Source organism: Hemitrygon akajei, chromosome 21 (genome assembly GCF_048418815.1).
Source record: "Hemitrygon akajei chromosome 21, sHemAka1.3, whole genome shotgun sequence".
Lineage (NCBI taxonomy): Eukaryota > Metazoa > Chordata > Chondrichthyes > Myliobatiformes > Dasyatidae > Hemitrygon > Hemitrygon akajei.
The window spans coordinates 10791932-10816137 of record NC_133144.1 but is presented as its reverse complement, the minus strand read 5'-3'; the positions used below and the strand labels follow the sequence as shown (position 1 = coordinate 10816137).

General features: G+C 48.8%; 1 protein-coding gene across 1 annotated transcript in view; it reads right to left on the bottom strand.

Annotated features, from left to right (window-relative positions):
• The window catches only part of LOC140714511 (stereocilin), a 109587-nt gene that overhangs the window by 84807 nt on the left and 574 nt on the right, over positions 1-24206 (bottom strand). Inside the window, exons 2-7 of the mRNA XM_073025805.1 lie at positions 16323-17387; positions 15630-15654; positions 12883-14653; positions 12256-12318; positions 8526-8636; positions 5137-5303 (exon numbers count right to left, since the gene is read on the bottom strand). Of these exons, the coding sequence (XP_072881906.1) occupies positions 5137-5303; positions 8526-8636; positions 12256-12318; positions 12883-14653; positions 15630-15654; positions 16323-17387 (3202 nt within the window). The remainder of the gene's footprint in view (positions 1-5136; positions 5304-8525; positions 8637-12255; positions 12319-12882; positions 14654-15629; positions 15655-16322; positions 17388-24206) is intronic.

The window sequence follows — 24206 nt, the reverse complement described above, 5'->3', positions numbered from 1 at the left end:
GAACTCAGACTGGAATACGTCCCTCAGTCCCAGATGTGGAACATGGACTGGAATACGTCCCTCAGTCCCAGATGTGGAACACGGACTGGAATAGGTCCCTCAGTCCCAGATGTGGAACTCAGACTGGAATAGGTCCCTCAGTCCCAGATGTGGAACTCTGACTGGAATAGGTCCCTCAGTCCCAGATGTGGAACTCTGACTGGAATAGGTCCCTCAGTCCCAGATGTGGAACACGGACTGGAATAGGTCCCTCAGTCCCAGATGTGGAACTCAGACTGGAATAGGTCCCTCAGTCCCAGATGTGGAACTCTGACTGGAATAGGTCCCTCAGTCCCAGATGTGGAACTCTGACTGGAATAGGTCCCTCAGTCCCAGATGTGGAACTCTGACTGGAAAAGGTCCCTCAGTCCCAGATGTGGAACACGGACTGGAATAGGAACCTCGCAGTCCCAGATGTGGAACACGGACTGGAATAGGTCCCTCAGCCCCTGATGTGGAACACGGACTGGAATAGGTCCCTCAGCCCCTGATGTGGAACACGGACTGGAATAGGAACCTCGCAGTCCCAGATGTGGAACACGGACTGGAATAGGTCCCTCAGACCCAGATGTGAAACTCTGACTGGAATAGGTCCCTCAGTCCCAGATGTGGAACTCTGACTGGAATGGGTCCCTCAGTCCCAGATGTGGAACTCTGACTGGAATAGGTCCCTCAGTCCCAGATGTGGAACTCTGACTGGGATAGGTCCCTCAGCCCCAGATGTGGAACTCTGGGATATGTCCCTCACAGTCCCAATTGTGGAACTCTGACTGGGATACATACCCACAGTCCCAGATGTGGATCTCTGACTGGGATACGTCCCTCGCAGTCCCAGATGTGTATCTCTGACTGGGATACGTCCCTCAGCCCCAGATGTGGATCTCTGGGATACGTCCCTCGCAGTCCCAGATGTGGAACTCTGGGATACGTCCCTCGCAGTCCCAGATGTGGAACTCTGGGATACGTCCCTCGCAGTCCCAGATGTGGAACTCTGGGATACGTCCCTCGCAGTCCCAGATGTGGAACTCTGGGATAGGTCCCTCAGCCCCAGATGTGGAACTCTGGGATACGTCCCTCGCAGTCCCAGATGTGGAACTGGGATACTTCCCTCACAGTCCCAGATGTGGAACTCTGGGATACGTCCCTCGCAGTCCCAGATGTGGAACTCTGGGATACGTCCCTCGCAGTCCCAGATGTGGAACTCTGACTGGAATAGGTCCCTCAGTCCCAGATGTGGAACTCTGACTGGAATAGGAACCTCGCAGTCCCAGATGTGGAACACAGACTGGAATAGGTCCCTCAGTCCCAGATGTGGAACACAGACTGGAATAGGTCCCGCAGTCCCAGATGTGGAACTCTGACTGGAATAGGTCCCTCGCAGTCCCAGATGTGGAACACGGACTGGAATAGGTCCCTCAGTCCCAGATGTGGAACTCTGACTGGAATAGGTCCCTCAGTCCCAGATGTGGAACACAGACTGGAATAGGTCCCTCAGTCCCAGATGTGGAACTCTGACTGGAATATGTCCCTCAGTCCCAGATGTGGAACTCTGACTGGAATAGGTCCCTCAGTCCCAGATGTGGAATGACTGGGATAGGTCCCTCAGTCCCAGATGTGGAACTCTGACTGGAATAGGTCCCTCAGTCCCAGGTGTGGAACTCTGACTGGAATAGGAACCTCGCAGTCCCAGATGTGGAACTCTGACTGGGATAGGTCCCTCAGTCCCAGATGTGGAACTCTGACTGGAATAGGAACCTCGCAGTCCCAGATGTGAAACTCTGACTGGAATACGTCCCTCAGTCCCAGATGTGGAACAGACTGGAATAGGTCCCTCAGTCCCAGATGTGGAACTCAGACTGGAATAGGAACCTCACAGTCCCAGATGTGGAACTCTGACTGGGATAGGTCCCTCAGTCCCAGATGTGGAACTCAGACTGGAATAGGTCCCTCAGTCCCAGATGTGGAACTCAGACTGGAATACGTCCCTCAGTCCCAGATGTGGAACATGGACTGGAATACGTCCCTCAGTCCCAGATGTGGAACACGGACTGGAATAGGTCCCTCAGTCCCAGATGTGGAACTCAGACTGGAATAGGTCCCTCAGTCCCAGATGTGGAACTCAGACTGGAATAGGTCCCTCAGTCCCAGATGTGGAACTCTGACTGGGATAGGTCCCTCAGTCCCAGATGTGGAACTCTGACTGGAATAGTTCCCTCAGTCCCAGATGTGGAACTCTGACTGGAATAGGTCCCTCAGTCCCAGATGTGGAACTCTGACTGGAATAGGTCCCTCAGTCCCAGATGTGGAACTCTGACTGGAATAGGTCCCTCAGTCCCAGATGTGGAACTCAGACTGGAATAGGTCCCTCAGTCCCAGATGTGGAACTCTGACTGGGATAGGTCCCTCAGTCCCAGATGTGGAACTCTGACTGGAATAGGTCCCTCAGTCCCAGATGTGGAACTCAGACTGGAATAGGTCCCTCAGTCCCAGATGTGGAACTCTGACTGGGATAGGTCCCTCAGTCCCAGATGTGGAACTCAGACTGGAATAGTTCCCTCAGTCCCAGATGTGGAACTCTGACTGGAATAGGTCCCTCAGTCCCAGATGTGGAACTCTGACTGGAATAGGTCCCTCAGTCCCAGATGTGGAACTCTGACTGGAATAGGTCCCTCAGTCCCAGATGTGGAACTCTGACTGGAAAAGGTCCCTCAGTCCCAGATGTGGAACACGGACTGGAATAGGAACCTCGCAGTCCCAGATGTGGAACACGGACTGGAATAGGTCCCTCAGACCCAGATGTGAAACTCTGACTGGAATAGGTCCCTCAGTCCCAGATGTGGAACTCTGACTGGAATAGGTCCCTCAGCCCCTGATGTGGAACTCTGACTGGAATAGGTCCCTCAGTCCCAGATGTGGAACTCTGACTGGAATAGGTCCCTCAGTCCCAGATGTGGAACTCTGACTGGAATAGGTCCCTCAGTCCCAGATGTGGAACTCTGACTGGAATAGGTCCCTCGCAGTCCCAGATGTGGAACACGGACTGGAATAGGTCCCTCAGTCCCAGATGTGGAACTCAGACTGGAATAGTTCCCTCAGTCCCAGATGTGGAACTCTGACTGGAATAGGTCCCTCAGTCCCAGATGTGGAACTCTGACTGGAATAGGTCCTTCAGTCCCAGATGTGGAACTCTGACTGGAAAAGGTCCCTCAGTCCCAGATGTGGAACACGGACTGGAATAGGAACCTCGCAGTCCCAGATGTGGAACACGGACTGGAATAGGTCCCTCAGACCCAGATGTGAAACTCTGACTGGAATAGGTCCCTCAGTCCCAGATGTGGAACTCTGACTGGAATAGGTCCCTCAGCCCCTGATGTGGAACTCTGACTGGAATAGGTCCCTCAGACCCAGATGTGAAACTCTGACTGGAAAAGGTCCCTCAGTCCCAGATGTGGAACACGGACTGGAATAGGTCCCTCAGCCCCTGATGTGGAACACGGACTGGAATAGGAACCTCGCAGTCCCAGATGTGGAACACGGACTGGAATAGGTCCCTCAGACCCAGATGTGAAACTCTGACTGGAATAGGTCCCTCAGTCCCAGATGTGGAACTCTGACTGGAATGGGTCCCTCAGTCCCAGATGTGGAACTCTGACTGGAATAGGTCCCTCAGTCCCAGATGTGGAACTCTGACTGGGATAGGTCCCTCAGCCCCAGATGTGGAACTCTGGGATATGTCCCTCACAGTCCCAATTGTGGAACTCTGACTGGGATACATACCCACAGTCCCAGATGTGGAACTCTGGGATATGTCCCTCACAGTCCCAGATGTGGATCTCTGACTGGGATACGTCCCTCGCAGTCCCAGATGTGTATCTCTGACTGGGATACGTCCCTCAGCCCCAGATGTGGATCTCTGGGATACGTCCCTCGCAGTCCCAGATGTGGAACTCTGGGATACGTCCCTCGCAGTCCCAGATGTGGAACTCTGGGATACGTCCCTCGCAGTCCCAGATGTGGAACTCTGGGATACGTCTCTCGCAGTCCCAGATGTGGAACTCTGGGATACGTCCCTCGCAGTCCCAGATGTGGAACTCTGGGATACGTCCCTCACAGTCCCAGATGTGGAACTCTGACTGGAATAGTTCCCTCAGTCCCAGATGTGGAACTCTGGGATAGGTCCCTCAGCCCCAGATGTGGAACTCTGGGATACGTCCCTCGCAGTCCCAGATGTGGAACTCTGGGATACATCCCTCAGAGTCCCAGATGTGGAACTCTGGGATACGTCCCTCGCAGTCCCAGATGTGGAACCCTGGGATACGTCCCTCGCAGTCCCAGATGTGGAACCCTGGGATACGTCCCTCACAGTCCCAGATGTGGAACTCTGGGATACTTCCCTCACAGTCCCAGATGTGGAACCCTGGGATACGTTCCTCAGAGTCCCAGATGTGGAACTCTGGGATATGTCCCTCACAGTCCCAGATGTGGAACTTTGGGATACGTCCCTCAGAGTCCCAGATGTGGAATCGAGACTTGGATACATAACTCCAGCTGGAGCCACAACCCAACAAGATGCTCCTGTCCCACCATCTGGTCCCCTCTGGCCATCAGCAAAATCATCTCCTATTTTGTGTCCTCCAGTTATCCCAAACCCCTCCGATTCTCTTCCTTGTCCCACTGGGCCCCTGTGGTCATGTTCATGGTACCTCCCCAACCCTTTTGTGTTTGTGATGTGTCGGATACCTACAAGTCCCAACCCTCCCCCTCACAAGACTCTCCCAGCCCCCAACCCACCCTCCCACTGCACAGTGAGCGAGACTCCCCCAGTGCCCCCAACACCAGCCTCTCCCCTTGTGGGACTTCCCCAGCAGCCCCAACCCCACCATCCAGCGGCGCTCTCCCACTCTCCCACCAGGATGTGCCCCGATATCACATCCTCCCACCATGGGGCACACTCTCAGCACCACACTGGAGCGCAGGCCCAGCTGTGGAAGTGTGAGGCAAGAGGGACACTGCCTCACCGCCGGGAGCCCGTTCAGTGAAGAGGCGCAGCGAGTCAAACCGCGGACCGTGCCGGTGTGGAGCGGGTGGTGAACTCACACGCTGTCGTTCAGGAGCAGCGAGACCGGGAATCCCTGGATATCAGAGACCGTCATGAAAGGGATGAACTGCGACAGATCCACGAAGAGCTCGGGCGTCACCCGCGGAAACTTGTGCAGAAAGGAAGCGGTGAGAGTTTCCAGAGCCGGCTCATCGCGCCAGGAAACCTACAGGGGGCAAGATGGCTACAATCATGGACGCTGCAGAGAGAAGACATGGGAATATCGTGAGGGGAAAATGAAGAACCAGATCTGTGTCCAGTTCGTACTGACTCTTATCTCAACAGATTCCCACTTCTGCACTAGTTACATACTGACAGGAGGCCGTTCCCATCTGACCTGACATACCTGACAACCCCCACCTCCTGACACATCCCACTCCCTCTGATTTACAACCTGCTTCCCTGGCATGAATTTGGGACCCCGACACTCACCAATGGGAACAGTTTCCTGACCACCAATTCATCTGGACACTTTGGTGGGGGAGTCCAGGACCAGAGGGCACAGCCTCAAAATAGAGGGACGCCCATTCAGAACAGAGATGAGGAGGAGTTTCGTGGTGGCGTGGCAGCGTAATGTTTTACAGCGCTCGGGGTGGGGGTGTTCAGTTCCCACCGCTCTGTGTCGGGAGTTCCTACATTCTCCCCGTGGCCACGTGGGTTTCCTCGGGCTGCTCCAATCTCATCTCACAGGACAAAGACGTACAGCTCAGGGTTATCAAGTTGTGGGCATAAGTTGGCGCTGGAAACATGATGACGTTTTCCCACCACACCCTCGGACTGTGTTGGTCGTGGACGCAAAAGGCGCCTTTCCCCGTATGGTTCCGAGTGCATTTGACGAATAAAGTAAATCTTCAACTTTTCTTTAAATCTGTACATCCAAGTCCACGAGCACGAACAGAAGCCGTGACCCTGAGGAACTCCACTCACTGCTTCCCTCTATTCTGAGGATCAGTGTCAACTCTTCAGACAAGTTATCTTGTTTTCATTTCGAGATACAGTGTGGAACAGGCCACACCGCCCAGCCACCCACCTGTTTAACCCTCGCCTAATCACAGGACAGTTTACAATGACCAATTAACTTACTAACCAGTGGTCTTTGGAATTGGGAGGAAGCCCATGTATTCGTGGGGAGGACATACAAACTCCTCACAGGCGGCGCCGTAAATGAACTCCGACGCTTCGAGCTGTAATAGTGCTACCGTTACAATAGAGCTGTAACCGTTGCGTTACTGGGACACCTCAACGATAGTGCTATCATCCCTCTTATCCATGGTCTTCAATTTTGATGACATAAGGAGAAGCTACAGTGGAATTTTTCCCCCTGCAGGCTGAGAGGTAACCTTTTAGGGGGATAGAAAATCAAGGGGGACATAGATAAGGAGAATGGTTGGAGAGTCTAAAATTAGAGGGCCAAAGTTTAAAGTGAGCAGAGAAAATGTTTAAACATTTTTTTATTAGTTTTTCAAAACATTTTACAAATTAAAAACCCCAAATCCCAATGAGGAGCATTAATACAGTGCAAAATTAAGCGTACAATAACAATATGCTACAAAGGAAGAGAATTTAACAAAAAAGCACCTAAATTAAAGACAAGTAAGCTTAGTGTCCTCCCCAAACCCCACAACACAAGAAAAAACAACAATTCCAGACCAACCACCACACAATATAGAGAGTATAAGTCCGGACAGTCAAACTCCCAGACTGTAAATACACTTAGCAACAGAGGATAATAATGCCTACTACCAGAAAAAAAAGGGAGCTGAAAGCAAGGGACCGAAAAGAAAAAAAAAGAAAAAAAACCCTAGTCAAGAGGAAGGTTATGAAAGTAGTCGATAAAAGGTCCCCAGACCTTATGGAACTTTAGATCCAAATTAAGAACTGAATAATGAATTTTTTCGAGGTCCAAGCAGGCCATAATATCGTTAAGCCATTGCGCATGTGTGGGCGGGGCAACATCTCTCCATCTAAGGAGGATCAAGCGTCTAGCCAGGAGAGAGGCAAAGGATAGTATTCGGCATTTGGTCGGACCCAGACATAAATCTGTCTCGCCCCAAAAACCGAACAGAGCAATTAAGGGGTTTGGTTCTAGGTGCTGATTCAGAATACCTGATAATGTAGTGAAGACATCTAGAGAAAATTTTAAAGAGGATCTGAAAGGTAGCACTTGACAGTAGTGGGCATGCGGAATGAGATGCTAGAGGCAGGCACAACTAAAATGTGGACAAGATGGGCTGAATGGCCTATTCCTCTACTGTGATATTCCATGTGGATTAGATGGGCTGAATGGCCTGTTTTCTACTGTGATACTCTACGACTCAAGTCTCTTCGTCAATCCCTTGCTGGAAGTCTAGGGGTACCATATCATAGAAACATAAATTGGAACAGGAGGTGGCCATTTAGCTCTTCAGCTCTGCTGTCTCATTCAGTTCAATCATGACTGATATCCCTCAATAATATATTCATGCTCCCCTGAAGCCCTTTTACTGTTTTGTGTCCAGAAATCTCCCCATCTCCTTCTGATCATTACCACCTTCTGTGGCAGAGAATCCATAGGCTCATCACCCTCTGGGTGAAGAATTTATTCACCTCAGTCCTACCACCTATCCCGAGACCATCACTCCTCATTCTAATCTCCTCCTCCCTCCACCCAAGCAAGGGTTATCCAATCGGGCCTGTCCGAACTTTGTACTTATCCAGCGAGATCCCCCTCTCATTCTTCTCCATCACGTCACTGAACACAGACCGATAGACACGATCTCACTTCATGTGATAGACCCACCATCCCAGAAATCAACTGCGTAAGCTTCACTGAGCTCCCTCAGTGGCAAGTACATCTCGTCTTGGATGTGAAAATCCAAACTCCAGAACTGGGTAGCGTTAATAATTCTACTAGCTGAAGTTATGGGCGATGAGTGAAAGTGTAAGACCAATAAAATTACTAAAGCTGCTTGCCACTTGTTCCCGGTTCCCATCTGATCCTCAAGTAAATAATGTTAACTTTTATTATCTGTGGTGTCACTGGTTGTAAGGTTAGTTTCAGGAGCTCTCTGCACTGCTTCTCTGTGGGCCTGGTTAAGCATTCTCCCCCAGTAAGGATTCAGGACGGGGCTGGAGGGCTGCCCGTGACTGTGTGTGCGTGGGAGGGAGGGAGAAACGGGGCTCGCTTTGCTGTTGTTGTTTTGCTCTGCCGAGCATAGCGGGCACACTATGCTGGCGCCAGAATGTGGCACCGCTTGTGGGCTGCCCCCACAACATCCTCGAGAGCGTTGGTTGTTAATGCAAACGACGCCTTCACTGTATGTACCACTGTACACGTGATAAACAAATCTGAATCTTCAACCTAATGTAAGCCCATCGGGTAACTAGTGCACGCCCACTCGGTGCCCACCTGAAACTGATGCCACGTCCTGTGCATGTAGGAGAGCAGCTTCTTGACAGCGTCACTTTCGGCTGACATAAGCAGCTTCTGGAAATTCTCCTGGGGCATGTGCAGGTACTCCTGGAAGGAAGAAGACCAAGAAAAGAATCCGTCATTGCAACTGTAGGCCAAGCTGCTCCAGCAACGCTCCGTCCCCACACATGGAGTTCTCCCACACCCTGAAGGGCGTTGTACTACCCTCCCTCCACGGGCCCAGCTGAGGCGCATGGTAACGTCACGTTTAGTGTAACACTCTTACAGAACCAGCAACCCAGCCTCAATTCCCGCCACTCTCTGCAAGAAGTTTGCACATTCTCCCCGTGACTGGGTTCCCTCCACATGCCCCGACTTTCTCTCGCATTCCAAAGACGAGCTGGTTAGTACATTTGTTGGTCACATGGGTGTAATTGGGCAGCGCAGGCTCATTAGGCCGGAAAGACCAAAGGTTTGTGGGCTCAACCCTGTCGTTAGTTACGGCATTGACATAGACATGATGAGGCATTAAGCTGGAACCGTGGTCTTTGCAGTTGGGCATAAGTGACGTCACTGTCATTATCTAAAGCTTTCACATGTCCCATCCCACAGTGTCCTAGCCGATATTGAACAAAGGTGGGAAAAGGATTCCAACTGATAAACATGAAGGCAGCTTGTGAACAAACCAGGTTTATAAGGCCATAAGATACAGGAGCAGAATTAGGCCATTTGGCCCATCGAGTCTGCTCCAACATTTCATCATGGCTGATCCAATTTTCCTCTCAGCCCCATTCTCCTGCCTTCTCCCCGTATTCCTTTCATGCCCTGACCAATCAAGAACCTATCAACCTCTGCCTTAAATATACATAAAGACTTGGCCTCCACAGCTGTCTGTGGTAACAAATTCCATTGATTCACCACTCTCTGGCTAAAGAAATTCCTCATCTCTGTTCTAAAAGGATGTCCCTCTATTTCGAAGCTGTGTCCTCTGGTCTTAGACTCCTCCACCATAGGAAACATCCTCTCCACATCCACTCTATTAAGGCCTTTCACCATTTGATAGGTTTCAATAAGGTCTCACCCTTCATTCTTCTGAATTCCAGCGAATACAGGCCCAGAGCCATCAAACACTCTTCATATGACAAGCCATTCAATCCTGGAATAATTTTTGTGAACCTCCTTCGAACTCTCTCCAGTTTCAGCAAATTTGTTCTAAGGGACCCAAAACTGCTCACAATACTCCAAGTACGGCCTCAATAGTGCTTTATAAAGTTTCAATATTACATCCTTGCTTTTATATTCTAGTCCTCTTGAAATGAACGCTAACATTGCATTTGCCTTCTGCACCACAGGCTCAACCTACAAATTAACCTTCAGGGAATCCAGCACAAGGACTCCCAAGTCCCTTTACACCTCAGTTTTTTGCATTTTCTCTCCATTTAGAAAATAGACAACTCTTTCATTTCTTCCACCAGAGTGCATGACCATACACTTCCCAACACTGTATCGCATCTGCCTTTTCTTTACCTATTCTAACCTGTCTAAGTCCTACCGTAGCCTCTCTAATTCCTCAAAACTACCTGCCCCTCCACCTATCTTCATATTGTCTGCAAACTTTGCAATAAAGCTATCAAATTCCATCATCCAACTCATTGGCATATAATGTAAAAAGAAACAGTCACAACACCGAACACCACTAGTCACCGGCAGCCAACCAGAAAAGGCTCCTTTTATTCCCATTCTGTCTCCTGCCAATCAGCCACTGCTTTATCCATGCTGGAATCTTTCCTGTAATACCATGGGCTTCTAGCTTGTTAAGCAGCCTCATATGACACACCTTGTCAAAGGCCATCTGAAAATCCAAGTACACAACATCCATTGATTCTCCTTTGTCTATCCCACTTGTTATTCCCTCAAAGAATTCCAACAGATTTGTCAAGCAAGATTTTCCCTTGAGGAAACCATGCTCTCTATGGCTTATTTTAACATGCGTCTCCACTTCATCCTTAATAATCAACTCCAACATCTTCCCAACAACTGAGGTCAGCCTAACTAGCCTATAGTTTCCTTTCTTCTGCCTCGCTCCCTTCTTGAAGAGTGGAGCGACATTTGCAACTTTCCAGTCTTCCAGAACCTCGTGATGTTTGAAAGATCATTACTAATGCCTCCACAATCTCTTCAGCCACCTTTTTCTGAACCCTTGGATGTCCAGTGACTTATCAGCCTTCAGATTTTTCAGTTCCCCAAGGACCTTCTCTCTAGTTAGGTAACTTCACACACTTCATGATCCCTGACATCTAGAACTTCCACCAAATTGCTAGTTTGTTTCACAGAGAAGACTGATGCAAAATACTTATTCAATTCCGATATCTGCTCTCACCTCTCTTTTACACTTTATGTATCTGAAGAAACTTTTGGTATAATCTTTAATATTATTGGCTAGCCTACTTTTGTATTCCATCTTTAACTTACCTTTTAGTTGCCGTCTTTTGGCTTCTAAAAGCTTCCCAATCCCCCAACTTTCCACTAATTTTTACTCCATATGCCCTCTCTTTGGTTTTGATGTTGGCTTTGACTTCTCTTGTTATCCATGGTTGTGTCTTCTTCCTCTTTGGGATGAATTTATCCTGTGCCTTCCAAATTGCTTCCAGAAATTCCAGCCATTGCTGCTCTGCTGTCTTCCCTGCCAGTGTTCCTTTCAAATCAATTCTGGCCAGTTCCTCTCTCATGCCTCTGTAATTCCCTTTACTCCACTGTAATACTGATTCATCTGACTTTAGCTTCCCCTTCTCAAATTTCAGGGTGAAATCAGTATTACAATCACTTGCCCCTACGGATTAAACCATAAGACATAAGAGCAAAATAGGGCCATTCAGCCCATCGAGTCTGCTCCATTCCATTAAGGCTGATCCGGGATCCCACTCATCCCCATACAGCCTTCTCCCCATATCCTTTGGTGGCCTGACCGATCAGGAAACAATCAACTTCCATCTTAAATCTATCTATGGACTTGGCCTCCACCACAGTCTGGGGCAGAGCATACCACAGGTTCACTATTCTCCGGCTAAAAATATCCCTCCTTACCTCCGCTGTAAAAGGTCACCCCTCAATTTTGAGGTTGTGCTCTCTAGTTCCCTCACCACATCCTCTCCACATCCACCCTATCTAGTCCTTTCAACATTCGGTAGGTTTCAATGAGATCCCCACATTCTTTTACCTTGAGCTCGCTAATCAATTCTGGTTCATTGCACAACACCCAATCCAGAATAGCAGATCCTCTAGAAGGCTCAACCAGGAACTGCTGTCAAAATCCATCTCACAGGCACTCTAGAAATTCCTCATCTTGGAATCCAGCACCAACCTAATTTTGCCAATCTAGCGTCATATTGAAATCCCCCATGACTATTGTAACACTGCGTTTTCTATCTCGCATTGTAATTTGCAGACCACATCCTTACTGCTGCGGTTTCCTAGCTCTATGCATAATGATTCAACACCTTCTGACCCTATGTCACCCCTTTCTAATGATTTGATATCATTTTTTTAAGCAACAGAGCAACACCACCCCTCTGCCTTTCTGCCTGCCTTTCAATACAATGTGTACCCTTGGTCAGTAAACTCCCAGCTTCAATCAGGCATGATTCAGCGCTGCCTACGTCAGACAGTACACGCCCATCATCTGAATTCTAAAATACTGCACCACTTCGGGTTTGAAATATTCTGGTACCTGAAAAAGGACTCGCAGAGCTGGTGACTCGTTCTCACTCTGTAACAGATCCCAGAGCACCGGCTGAGGAGACAAAGCAGCTGAGGTCAGATTAACATTTCTTTCTGATACCCTAACCATGGTCAAGACGATGTGGGACCTTGCTGTGTGCAAATTAGCCGCTACATATCACAGAGGTCTTGGAGATTTCGCAGGGAGAAAGAAATCAAAGAGGAAACGGGGAGGGGGCGATTAGATAAAGGAATACCAGAAAGAGGGGTACATGATGCTATCCAAACTGAAACTCGTGTCTGTCAGTAAGTGCGGGAGGGATGAGCGACGAGGTCAGGAACGTGAATGTGACCTTGTTTAAGAGGAACACAGGTCTGAGCCTGAAACCCACTGGGAAAGTCAGAGACCCATTGTCTATAAGACCACTGGACATTGAAGGCCTGTCCTGGAAGGGGGCTGACCGACCGTAGGCGAGTGGTATCTCTCTCTGTGATTGTGTGTATGGGGGTGGGGTGGTTATGAGTGTACAGAGAGGGACACGCAGGGAACAGTGAGCCAGAGATCATTCTTCTTACCGCACATGGGCCGGGGTGAAAAGAGTCGCTAGTTTGTACACTTCGCTCGGGCAACACTTACACTGAAACAATTGAGAAGGTCCTTCTTGAGAGCTGCGTCCGTTTCCTCCTTCAGAAAATTGTCCACAGTCTGCAAGATGCTGACTGACGCATTGGGGTTGAAGGCAATCCAGAAAGAAGAATTGTCCAACAAACTGGAAAGGAGAATGGCTTCGCTCAAGACCTCTTGGACCTCCTCTTCGGTGTGATCGAGCGCGGGAGGCCCCAGGAGCTGGTGGAAGACTCGAAGAATGTAGCTGGCGCCTGAAATCCAGTCGAAGGTTTGGTCATCGCAATTGTTGAACTCATTCAGTAGATCTTTCAGGAAGGCCGCCGGGTTCTCACACAGTTGAGTCGTGTTGATGCTCAAAGGCTCAGGGAGAAGATCGAGCCAAAACCGGGAAAAACACTCATCCCTTCCCGGGGCAGCGGGCTCCGAGCAGTAATCTACAATCCGGGGTTGTTCCTGTGAGATCCATTGATATACCGTGGAGTTTCGGCAAACAGTCTTCTTGAAGCCGTCGGCGTCCAGATCTCGGCACCTCGCAACGAGGACGCCATCCGAGAACGTGTCGAGAGACCATGAGTTATAATCGCAGGCCAAGGGCTCATCTCCAGCCAACACGATATCCAGCGCCCTCCTCGCTTGGTCAAGCTGCCGGCAGAAGCTACTGCTGGCCCCCAGTTCCCGGGACGTGCCGTTGGTGCAGAGATTGTGGACGTGAGCGGTGGCATTTGCAAGGATGCACTGGTGCAAATCCCAGCCCGTGACGTTGGACAGCTCAAATGGACGGGTGCAGGAGCGGGACAGGTCAGTTGACTTCTCCACGGCAGGGGACAAAGCTGCACAGATCAGTTTGTACGAGACGCCCTCGGCAGTGTCGTTGGAGCAGAGTAGCTTGATGTACCCGAAGATGCAGTCTTCAGCATTGTCCAGGGCGCCCCAATACTCAAACACCCGTGCGCAGTTGGCACCTCCGCCGTGCGCTCCCGGTGAGACGGCGGACAGCCACCAGCATACCTGGTCGATCCAAGTCTGGTTCACGTTCACTTCTTCCCCGAGCTTCACTCGCGAGCAGAATTGGGCGAGAGAAGCCGGATTAAACCCCAGCCACCTCGACCCGCTCAACTGGCTGCAAAGGTCAACCAGAAACCGCGGAGCGCTCTCGCCGCGCCACCAGCTGTGGTTAGAGCAGAGTTTCTGCAGAGACTCTGGGGGCACGCACTGCCGCAAATATTCAGGCTGGCCGTCGGGCTCCCGGCGGCAAGGACCGGCGGAAAGGTTGGCATTCCCGGAACCCCCCTGCAACCCCGAGCAGAGGGGCAGAAGCCAGGCTCGGCCGAGATCCTGAGCGCTCCGAAAGGACCCTTCGTTGCAGACGCTGGAAGCGAACTCGGAGGGGTAGAACAATCTGCAGAGCTGCGCCCAGTACAGATCCTCCTCCGCCACCGACAGATACCAGGCGGCGTCTGAGCAGGCGGAGCGGAGGTCGGGTGGCGGCCGGCTGTAGCCGCCGCTCCGGTTGAAGAGGTTGCAGTAGAGGTAGGCGGTGAAGTTGGACACCCCTGGAAGCCTGGGGCTGGAGTCATTGCAAACGGTTTCCAGACTGCCGATGTTCGAAGGGGTGCCCCCGCCGGCTGCGGCCACCTGCTCCGACCTGCTGGACACTTGGCGCGGCTTTCTCGGCCCTTTGTTCCCTCGCCCACAGGAGAGGAAGGGAGTCGCCTTCAAAATCCCTGGGGAGCTGAATCCCAGGATGGACGTGTCCCAGGAGATATTGTTCTTGATGCCCCTGGACGGGAAACAGGAATGGAACAGAGAGTGAGTGAGTGAGTGGAGGGGTGGGGTGGATAATCTCCAGGACCCGGGGACGAGTTCGTTCTCGGGTCTGGGGGAGATCTCCACTCACCAGCATTCACACACACGGCCAAATAACCACCAAAACATTAAACGCCGCGAAGTGGAGTGGAATGGACCACTCGGCCCGTCTTTCTCCAACTTCCTGTCTCGGCCGCTAATCTCCGAACTCTCCCCGTCAGCGATTCTCCCCCAGAAAACACCCATGCTCAGACCCGACTGCGGGGATGTGGTCGGGCCTGCCGATCGTTGCGCCTCCGGTGGGCAGGTGTCAGCGGCTCCACGCACTGCACCACGATGCCTGGGTGTCATTTGATGAAGCATCTCACCACAGGAATGGGAGATACCAGTCAGCAGTGGGTGAGGACAAGAGGGGATAGAATCCCAGACCTTGTTTGACAGTGGAACAGGGGGAAGGCGACCTTTGGGCTGTCAAAGTTTTTTTTTTACTCTGTATCAGTATCATGTTTGATATCACCTGCAAACGTTGCGAAACGGCAGTACATTGCAATACATAACTTAAAAACCATAAATTACAACAAAATACACATTAAAAACTACGACATTAAATAAGCATTGCAAAGAGGAAGGAAAACAGTGCGGTTCGTGGGTTCATTGTCCATTTAGAATGCTGATGGCGGAGGGGAAAAAGCTGTTCCCGAAACATCGAGTGTGTCCTCAGGCTTCTGTGTCTCCTTCCTGATGGTAGGACTGAGAAGAGGGCACGTCCTGGGTGATGGGGGTCCTTAGTGACAGAAGATGTCTTTTTGATGCATCGCCCTTTGACGGTGTCCTGGCCGCTGGCGAGACTCGAGGCTGCAAGCTGGCCCCTGTCACTTCGTGTTCGGAATCATCAAATGCACAGAGAGCATCTGGACTGAAGGATTGATCATGGAGAATGATACACTTACCATAAGAGGAGTTGCCGTAAGTTCCCTACAAGAGAAGCAAAAAAACCCATTTAAAATGCAGTCCGACTGGCTGAAGGCATGATACACGCGGAACGCATCAGTAGCGCCGGCTTCAGTACAACCCTGGTACAGCTCGGGGGCGTCAGCAAGTTTGAATGTTCACTACATGGATAAAGGAATGAGGTGTCATAGATAGAAAGAAAAGACGATAAACAAGAAATGATAAATTGAGGCCGTTTGTTGGTCGGGGTTGACCATGGATGTTGTGTCCATAGGGTTGTGCAATATGGAGAGCAACCCATTTCCCATGCGGGCGGCGCCGCTTCTCCACCCAAAGGAACAGCAGCCAGCCAGCGCTAAACTCAACGTGGGACTGCCTCAGCGACCCCAGCTCCGGATTTCTCCTCGCGGTTTACACCCAAAGCCGGGTGCAGCCGCGAGGCAGCGGAGGTGAAATGGCAGTGGATCATCACAGTAAGGGCTTTTAAAAAGAGCACAGTTCCTGTTGTAGAGAGCCAAACAGAGACATCAGTTTCAGGGATGCGGGTGCTGAAGTCAGCGGGACAAGTTAGGGGTGAGTATGGAGCGTTTTTGATGTTTTGGGTTAAAACCCTGCATCAGGGCAGTGTCTCTGGCAATGGGAGACAGTCCCACTTACTGTTCAGCCTCCTCCCCACTATGAACGCCACCTACCTGGAGAACACTTCCCATTTTGACCTGATTGCGGGATTCCAATAACGGATGAAACCTCATTTACCAGGGAGGCCGTCATCCGTGCTACCTTCCTCTTGAAATTCGTGTAGATGGAGGTCCCGACCTTGCGCAAAATACTCTGCCTCAGCTCTTGCAGCCCACCCCACAAGGCGTCCTCCGCCCAGGTGTGCCGGGATCGATTCAGCAGGGGTGCACCCTCGGCACCGCCTCTCCTCCCACTGGGTTTGGAGAGGATCTGCAGAAGGCTCTGCGCAGTGCTAGCGTTCTCAACCACGTTAGCAGGATTCCTGTCGCTCCCGGACGCTTGAGGCTCAATCCACGGTCGGAATTGTTCATTGCCGGGAGGCGGGCCGTAGGGCTGGAAGTTCACCACTGATTTCCAGTTTTTCCAGTTGAGGAGCTTGCCTAGATTTTCAAGCCACCCTACATTAATGATGCAATCTCTCTCTCCGATTAAGGAGCAGATTAACTCCTGAATACTGGCTTTGGCTTGTGCGTAAGTCCCGCTGAATAACGTCTGGGTAAGAGTTTCAATCAGTCCAGCCAGAACCTCCCAGTTGTCCGTCTGAAAAATCCACCTGAGCAGATGGCGGTTGGTCAGTAAGTCCAGGATACTCTGCACAAGTTCAGTGAGATTGTCCAGGTCCTGGCTGGCCCGCAAAGAAACAAAGAGGTCCCTTAGTTCCAGCGTGGCTCTGGGCGGAGGCCCATTCTCCACCTCTTCGGGATCCAGCGTGTTGGGTGTGAAGTCTTCTGACGCCGCCGGATACTGAGGATTGTTGCTTTGCAAATACAGGGAGATGTTGTAGAGAAAGGCAGAGAGTCGTTTACTGTCCAGTGCACGTTTATTAAGAAAAGAGGCCACGTTTCGTTGAGGTAGAGCACTGAAAGTTCTGAGTCCGCCCATCAAACTGGAGATTACAGTCCGAATCCTTTTGGAATCTTTGGAGCCTGATCTTGCAGGGGCAGGGATTGGGTCCATTTCTCCTTCTAATAAGTGTGCAACATCCTTTAACAGCGCCACGTACCGATTACTCCCATTACCTATTAAATCAAGCATCAACATTTAGCGGTTAGAGTGGACACGATCGTCGGTGCTAATCTCAGCTCCCAGTTGCCCAGCCATTCTGAATTTGACAAAGGGCTCAGTGGCGACTTTATGACCTACCTCCTGTATCTAATAAAATAGCCACTCGTGGTCTTCTGCTGTTGTAGCCCATCCACTTCAAGGTTCAACTAGTGCATTCGGAGACACTCTTCTGGTTACTTGAGTTACCATCACCTTCCAGTCAACTTGTAAATCTAGCCATTCTCCTCTGACCTCTCTCATTAACGAGGAGCTTTCACCCACAGAACAGCCACTCACTGGATGGTTTTTTGTTTCTCTGTAAACGCTAGAGACTGTTGTACTTAAAATTACCAGGAAAACTGCAGTTTCTGCCATCCTCAAACCACTCCATCTGACAACAACAAACATTCCAGGGTGAAAGTCACCTAGATCACATTTCTTCCCCATTCTGATGTTTGGTCTGAACAACAACTGAGCTCCTGACTATGTCTATGTTTTCATGCATTGAGTTGCTGCCATATGATTGGTTGATTATATGTTTACATTAACAAGCAGATGTACAGGTGTATCTAATAAAGTGGCCACTAACTCCATGTGGAATGATGGATTTCATAGGTTGGGCTAAAGTTTTGCAATTTTACAAAACACTAATTGGACAGCACTTGGTGTATTAGTACTACACTGGTTACTACTCTAAAGAAAGGCTGACTGCACAGGGGGAGGGCGAGACAGGAGGGAGTGCAAATGAATTACACCAGGAATGGAGGACTTTAGGTATGGAGAGAGATTTGTAAAGCTGGACTTATTTTCCTTGGAGCAAAGGCAGGATAAGTAGTCCAATCTTTCAACACTCCCACCAAGTGGTAGGGCTTTCACAATAGCAAGGTAGAGGTGAGGGGAAAAAGTTTTAAAGGAAATTTGAAGAGATTTTTGTGTTTTTTTTAAAACATAGGCACAGGATGTTGTTAACCCCACCGGTGGACAGACTCAAGACCATCTGTGAAAGGAGAAGGTTTGGACATGGGGCTAGCATCCCCATCCTGCAAAATCCCAGTACTACAGAAACACCAACAGGAGCTCCAAAGACCTCATCCCTAAGGGAGAAAGGATACACCAAGAAGATGAGCTACAACTGGAGACAACTCTGGCCCAGGTCTCTGGTGAGCTACTGCCGGTAGCCAATGGGCTTTAGTATCGTGTGCTGTTGATATCTGGAACTGGTTGTCGGAGAAGGTGGTACACCTAGATATGATTACTCCATTTAAGATGCATTTAGAAGATGTTTAAATAGGCATGAACCAATCTGGGCAAATGGGATGAGTGTAGATGGGCAAAGGTTGGCATGGCTACAAAGGGCTGAATGATCTGTTTCTGTACTGTACACACAATATTCCATACATCTCAAATTGGGTTCTGCAAACTCCTTTACCATACATGAGTAATCTTTCCCTTGTTCAGAATAATCAAACAAGCAACCAGGAGACCTTACCTGCCCTACTGAGTTGGGGGGCTTCGATCTTGGTCCTCCCTCAAAAGTCAACACTTCCCTCTGCAAGAGGTCACATTTCCTGGCCCATTCCTGGATCCAAGTCCAGGACTGCAGGTGGCATTAACTGGGCGGCACCGTGGAAGTGCCTCATAGCCTCATGATCAGATGCTGAATCGGTAGTCTGCTCTCTCAGGTGGATGCCTTTTGGCAGCTATTGGAAGAGCAGTGACATTATCTATGGCTTCTTGGAATCACTACTTCCCCTCAATCTGAATTATTGATCTGATCATTGAGTATATTTGATATAGAACAGTACAGCACTGGACCAGTCAGTCCACATAGGAGCAGAATTAGGCCACATGGCCCATTGAGTTTGCTCTGCCATTTCATCATGGCTGAATAATTATCCCTTTCAACCCCATTCTCCTGCCTTCTCCCTGACTAATCAATAACCTATCAGCCTCTGCTTTAAATATACTCAATGACTTGGCCTCCACAGCCATCTGTGACAATGAATTCCACAAATTCACCACCCTCTGGCTAAAGGAATTCTTTCTCATCTGTGTTTTAAATAGATGACCCCTCTTCCGAGAGAAAACATCCTCTCCAAAGCCACTGTCTAGGCCTTTAAAAACTCGTTAGGTTTCAATGAGGTCCCCACTCATTCTTCTAAATTATAGTGAGTATAAGCTCAGAGTCCTCAAACACTCTTCATATGTTAACCCTTTCATTCCTGGAATCATTCTTGTGAACACTGTTCACTCTAAGCTGTGCCACGCACCAACTGAAATGCTCCCAGGTACATAGCCTTTGTTGCCACGCAGCCAGATTTTCCTTTTACATAATGTTTTATTAAGGTGCCATGCAGTTTTCAGGCCATGTAAACATTTCCTGCTCTGAGCAATGTTTGGTCTGCACAGCTGTGAAGAAAATTAAAAGGAACATTGCTCGTTAACCTTCTCTGGACCCTCTCCAATGCCAGATTGTCTTTACTTAGATAAGGGGCCCCAAACTGCTCACCATGCTCCAAGTGCCTCATGCAGCCTCAGAATCTCATTGTTGCTCTTGCATTCTAGTCCTCTTGAATTGCAATGCCAACATTGCCTTCCAACTCAACCTGTAAGCTAACCTTTAAGGAATCCTGCACTAGGACTCCCAAGTCCCTTTGTACCTCTGATTTTTAAATTTCCTCCCCACTTTTATCAAAGTGCATGACCGTGCACTTCCCTGCACTGTATTCCATCAGCCACTTCTTTACCCATTCTCCTAATCTGTCCAAGACCTTCTGCAGACACTCTGCTTCCAACTATTCAATGAACATCTATTATCAAAGTATCTGTATAAAATATAACTCTGAGATTTGTCCTCCTGCAGGCAGCCACAAAACATAAAACACCATGGAACCCGCTCAAACAAAAAAAATCAAACACCCAATGTGCAAAAAAAAACTAATTGCACAAACAGGCAAAAAGTGAGCGGACACACATAACTTATCAAACATCAAACCAGAGCCCAGTGGTGTTCAGTGTAGTTCTTTCCCACCTATCTTTGTATTGTGGCCCAGTTTGCAGATAAAGCCCTGAATTCTCTCAACCAAGTCACTGACGTATAACATGAAAACAATGCTGTTCCAATCCTGATGCTGCTTTAGACGAAATACCCTCCTCCTATGTACCGTTCAGTTCATATCCATCTATCTAAAAGCCTCTTAAACTCTAATTCCACTGCTGCCCCTGGTAGCCCACTCCAGAAACCTAAAACTCTGTGTAAATGAACTTCAAAAGTTTATTATCAAATTATACAACTCCGAAATTCTTCAATTCTCCACGAAGCCAAGATGGAAAAGAAAGGCGGCATAATCATCAACCCCCAAAATCCCACCTCCTCATGAAAGAAAAAGATCAAAACGGAACAGACCTATTGACCCCCAAATCCCTCCTCCCACACACAAAAAAAACCAAATGAACAAAATGGATCAGGAACATCGACTCTCAAAGCCCTCCTCCTCACAAAAAAAAAGAACGAGTAGATTGGGCGATAAAGCACAGAATATAAATACTATAAGACTGAAAGAAAGAGTCTGTACTCCAAAGTCCACATCCAAAACGCAGAAAAAACCTGGGCAACACTCTCTGGGCACAACAGCAGGCTCTCCCCTCTCTGTTACAGAGTAACCGATCAATTGGCAAGCAGCCAGCGCTCACCCTCTCCGCTCACTTCGATGCCTCAGTCTCCCTTGTCACTTCAGTCAGTGAAATGGAGCCAAAGATTGGCTTGCATCCCAGCCTGCCTGTTACAAGGTTTGCAGACACTGCCTCTGCCTCCTGGAATCCTCTTGGAGACCGCAGACCACTGGAACACCCAAGCGATTTCCAAACTTGCCTTGATGTTTCAATCACCTTCGTTGCTTTAATTAGTGAAATGGGGTCAAACATCGGATCGTGCACCCAAACGATCTCCAAACAGCAAAATGCATGCTCTAACAGTTCCAGAATTACATTCAAGATGTGAAACAAATGTAAAATACATAAAAGAAATGAAAAATATGTTCTCATGATCTTTGCAGACGTCGACCAAAGGAGCATTGTACGCAGGTGCCATCTTGACCACAAGTTCTTCCCCTCACATCACCATTAACCCTCCCCCTCCAACTTGAAAAACATGACCTCTGGTGTTTGACACTTCTACCCTGCTGGAAAAGATTCTGACTCTGATTAGAAAGACATTAAAAGATTTTATGCCTCTTATGATCTCAAAACCTCTGTCTGGTTCCCTCTCAGCTTCCATTCTAAGGAGAACAGCCAGAGTTAGTCCAAATTCTCCTTATAGCTCTAACGCAGGCAACATCCTTCTCCTTTTCACACATCCTTTCGATAACAGGGAAACCAGAAATGCACATGGTCCTCCACGTGCGGTCTGGCTAATCTTTCATATGGCCACAGCCCAACTTCCTTACTCTGATACCCAGATCATCTACCGACAAAGACAAGCGTGACGTATGCCTTCTTTACCGCCTTATCCAGTTGCGTAGCCAGTTTCAGTGAACTATGGACCTGCTGTACCTCAGCACTTAATATCAAGGACAGTGGGGAATTGGCACAGAGGGCATTGTACTGAATGATGGTTAAGACACAAGTGGCTGAGCAGTACACTACTGATCCTATTTACTTGTGCTCTCACAGATACGAAGCACAGAAGCAGTCTGTTCAATCCACCTGGTCCACATCAGCATATCTGCTTCACTCCCAACTTGTCCTGTCTTTCCTCATTTAAATCTTTCAACTCCTCTCTCATTTGTTTACTATTCACCCAAAACCACCCTCTGTGGGAACAAATTCCAAGCCAGGGCTGTCAGGCTGGGTAACAGCTTCTTCCCCAGGCCGTTAGACTTCTTAACACCCTGCTGCCCCCCAACACACACGTACACCCTGTGAATGCCCTGTCCCCCCACTCACTCCCCAACTCACGGACGCACTCTCACCCTGCACTGGTCACTTCTCATCTGTTATTGCTGCTGTTTCACATAATTATACGACTGCTCGCTGTATTATAACAAACAGTGGCAGTAACATTGTACAAGCACCTCACACTTCATGCCAAACTGTCAATCTTCAGGCCATAAACACGAGAAAGTCTGCAGACTCTGGAAATCCAAAGCATCACACACAACAGCTATGGACACTATAGCTTTGGACAGCCATGTGTGGAACCGAAAGAGATGGGGGAGATTTTGAACAATTTCTTTTCTTCGGTATTCACTAAGGAGAAGGATATTGAATTGTGTAAGGTAAGGGAAACAAGTAGGAAAGTTATGGAAACTATGACGATAAAAGAAGAGGAAGTACTGGCACTTTTAAGGAATATAAAAGTGGATAAATCTCCAGGTCCTGACAGGATATTCCTTACGACCTTGAGGGAAGTTAGTGTAGAAATAGCAGGGGCTCCGACAGCAATATTTCAAATGTCATTAGAAACCCGGATGGTGCCGGAGGATTGGCGTATTGCTCATGTGGTTCCATTGTTTAAAAAGGGTTCTAAGCGTAAACCTATCAATTATAGGCCTGTCAGTTTGATATCAGTGGTGGGTAAATTAATGGAAAGTATTCTTAGAGATGGTATATATAATTATCTGGATAGACAGGGTCTGATTGGGAACAATCAACATGGATTTGTGCGTGGAAGGTCATGTTTGACAAATCTTATTGAATTTTTTGAAGGGGTTACGAGGTAAGTTGACGAGGGTAAAGCAGTGGATGTTGTCTATATGGACTTCAGTAAGGCCTTTGACAAGGTTCCACATGAAAGGTTAGTTAGGAAGGTTCAGTCGTTAGGTATTAATATTGACACTTACTACACAAGTAGTAAAATGGATTCAACAGTGGCTAGATGGGAGATGCCAGAGAGTAGTGGTAGATAACTGTTTGTCAGGTTGGAGGCCGGTGACTAGTGGTGTTCCTCAGGGATCTGTACTGGGTCCAATGTTGTTTGTCATATACATTAATGATCTGGATGATGGGGTGGTAAATTGGATTAGTCAGTATGCAGATGATACTAAGATAGGTGGTGTTGTGGATGATGAAGTAAGTTTTCAAAGCTTGCAGATTTAGGCCAGTTAGAAGAGTGGACTGGAAGATGGCAGATGGAGTTTAATGCTGATAAGTGTGAGGTGCTACATTTTGGTAGGACTAATCAAAATAGGACATACATGGTAAATGGTAAGGCATTGGGGAATGCAGTAGAACAGAGTGATCTAGGAATAATGGTGCATAGTTCCCTGAAGGTGGAATCCCATGTGGATAGGGTGGTGAAGAAAGCTTTTGGTATGCTGGCCTTTATAAATCAGAGCATTGAGTATAGGAGTTGGGATGTAATGTTAAAATTGTACAAGGCATTGGTAAGGCCAAATTTGGAGTATTGTGTACAGTTCTGGTCACCGAATTATAGGATGTCAACAAAATAGAGAGAGTACAGAGAAGATTTACTAGAATGTTACCTGGGTTTCAGCACCTAAGTTACAGGGAAAGGTTGAACAAGTTAGGTCTTTATTCTTTGGAGCGTAGAAGGTTGAGGGGGGACGATAGAGGTATTTAAAATTATGAGGGGGATAGACAGAGTTGACGTGGATAGGCTTTTTCCATTGAGAGTAGGGCAGTTTCAAACAAGAGGACACGAGTTGAGAGTTAGGGGGCAAAAGTTTAAGGGTAACACGAAGGGGGAATTTCTTTACTCAGAGAGTGGTAGCTGTGTGGAACGAGCTTCCAGTAGAAGTGGTAGAGGCAGGTTCAGTATTGTCATTTAAAGTAAA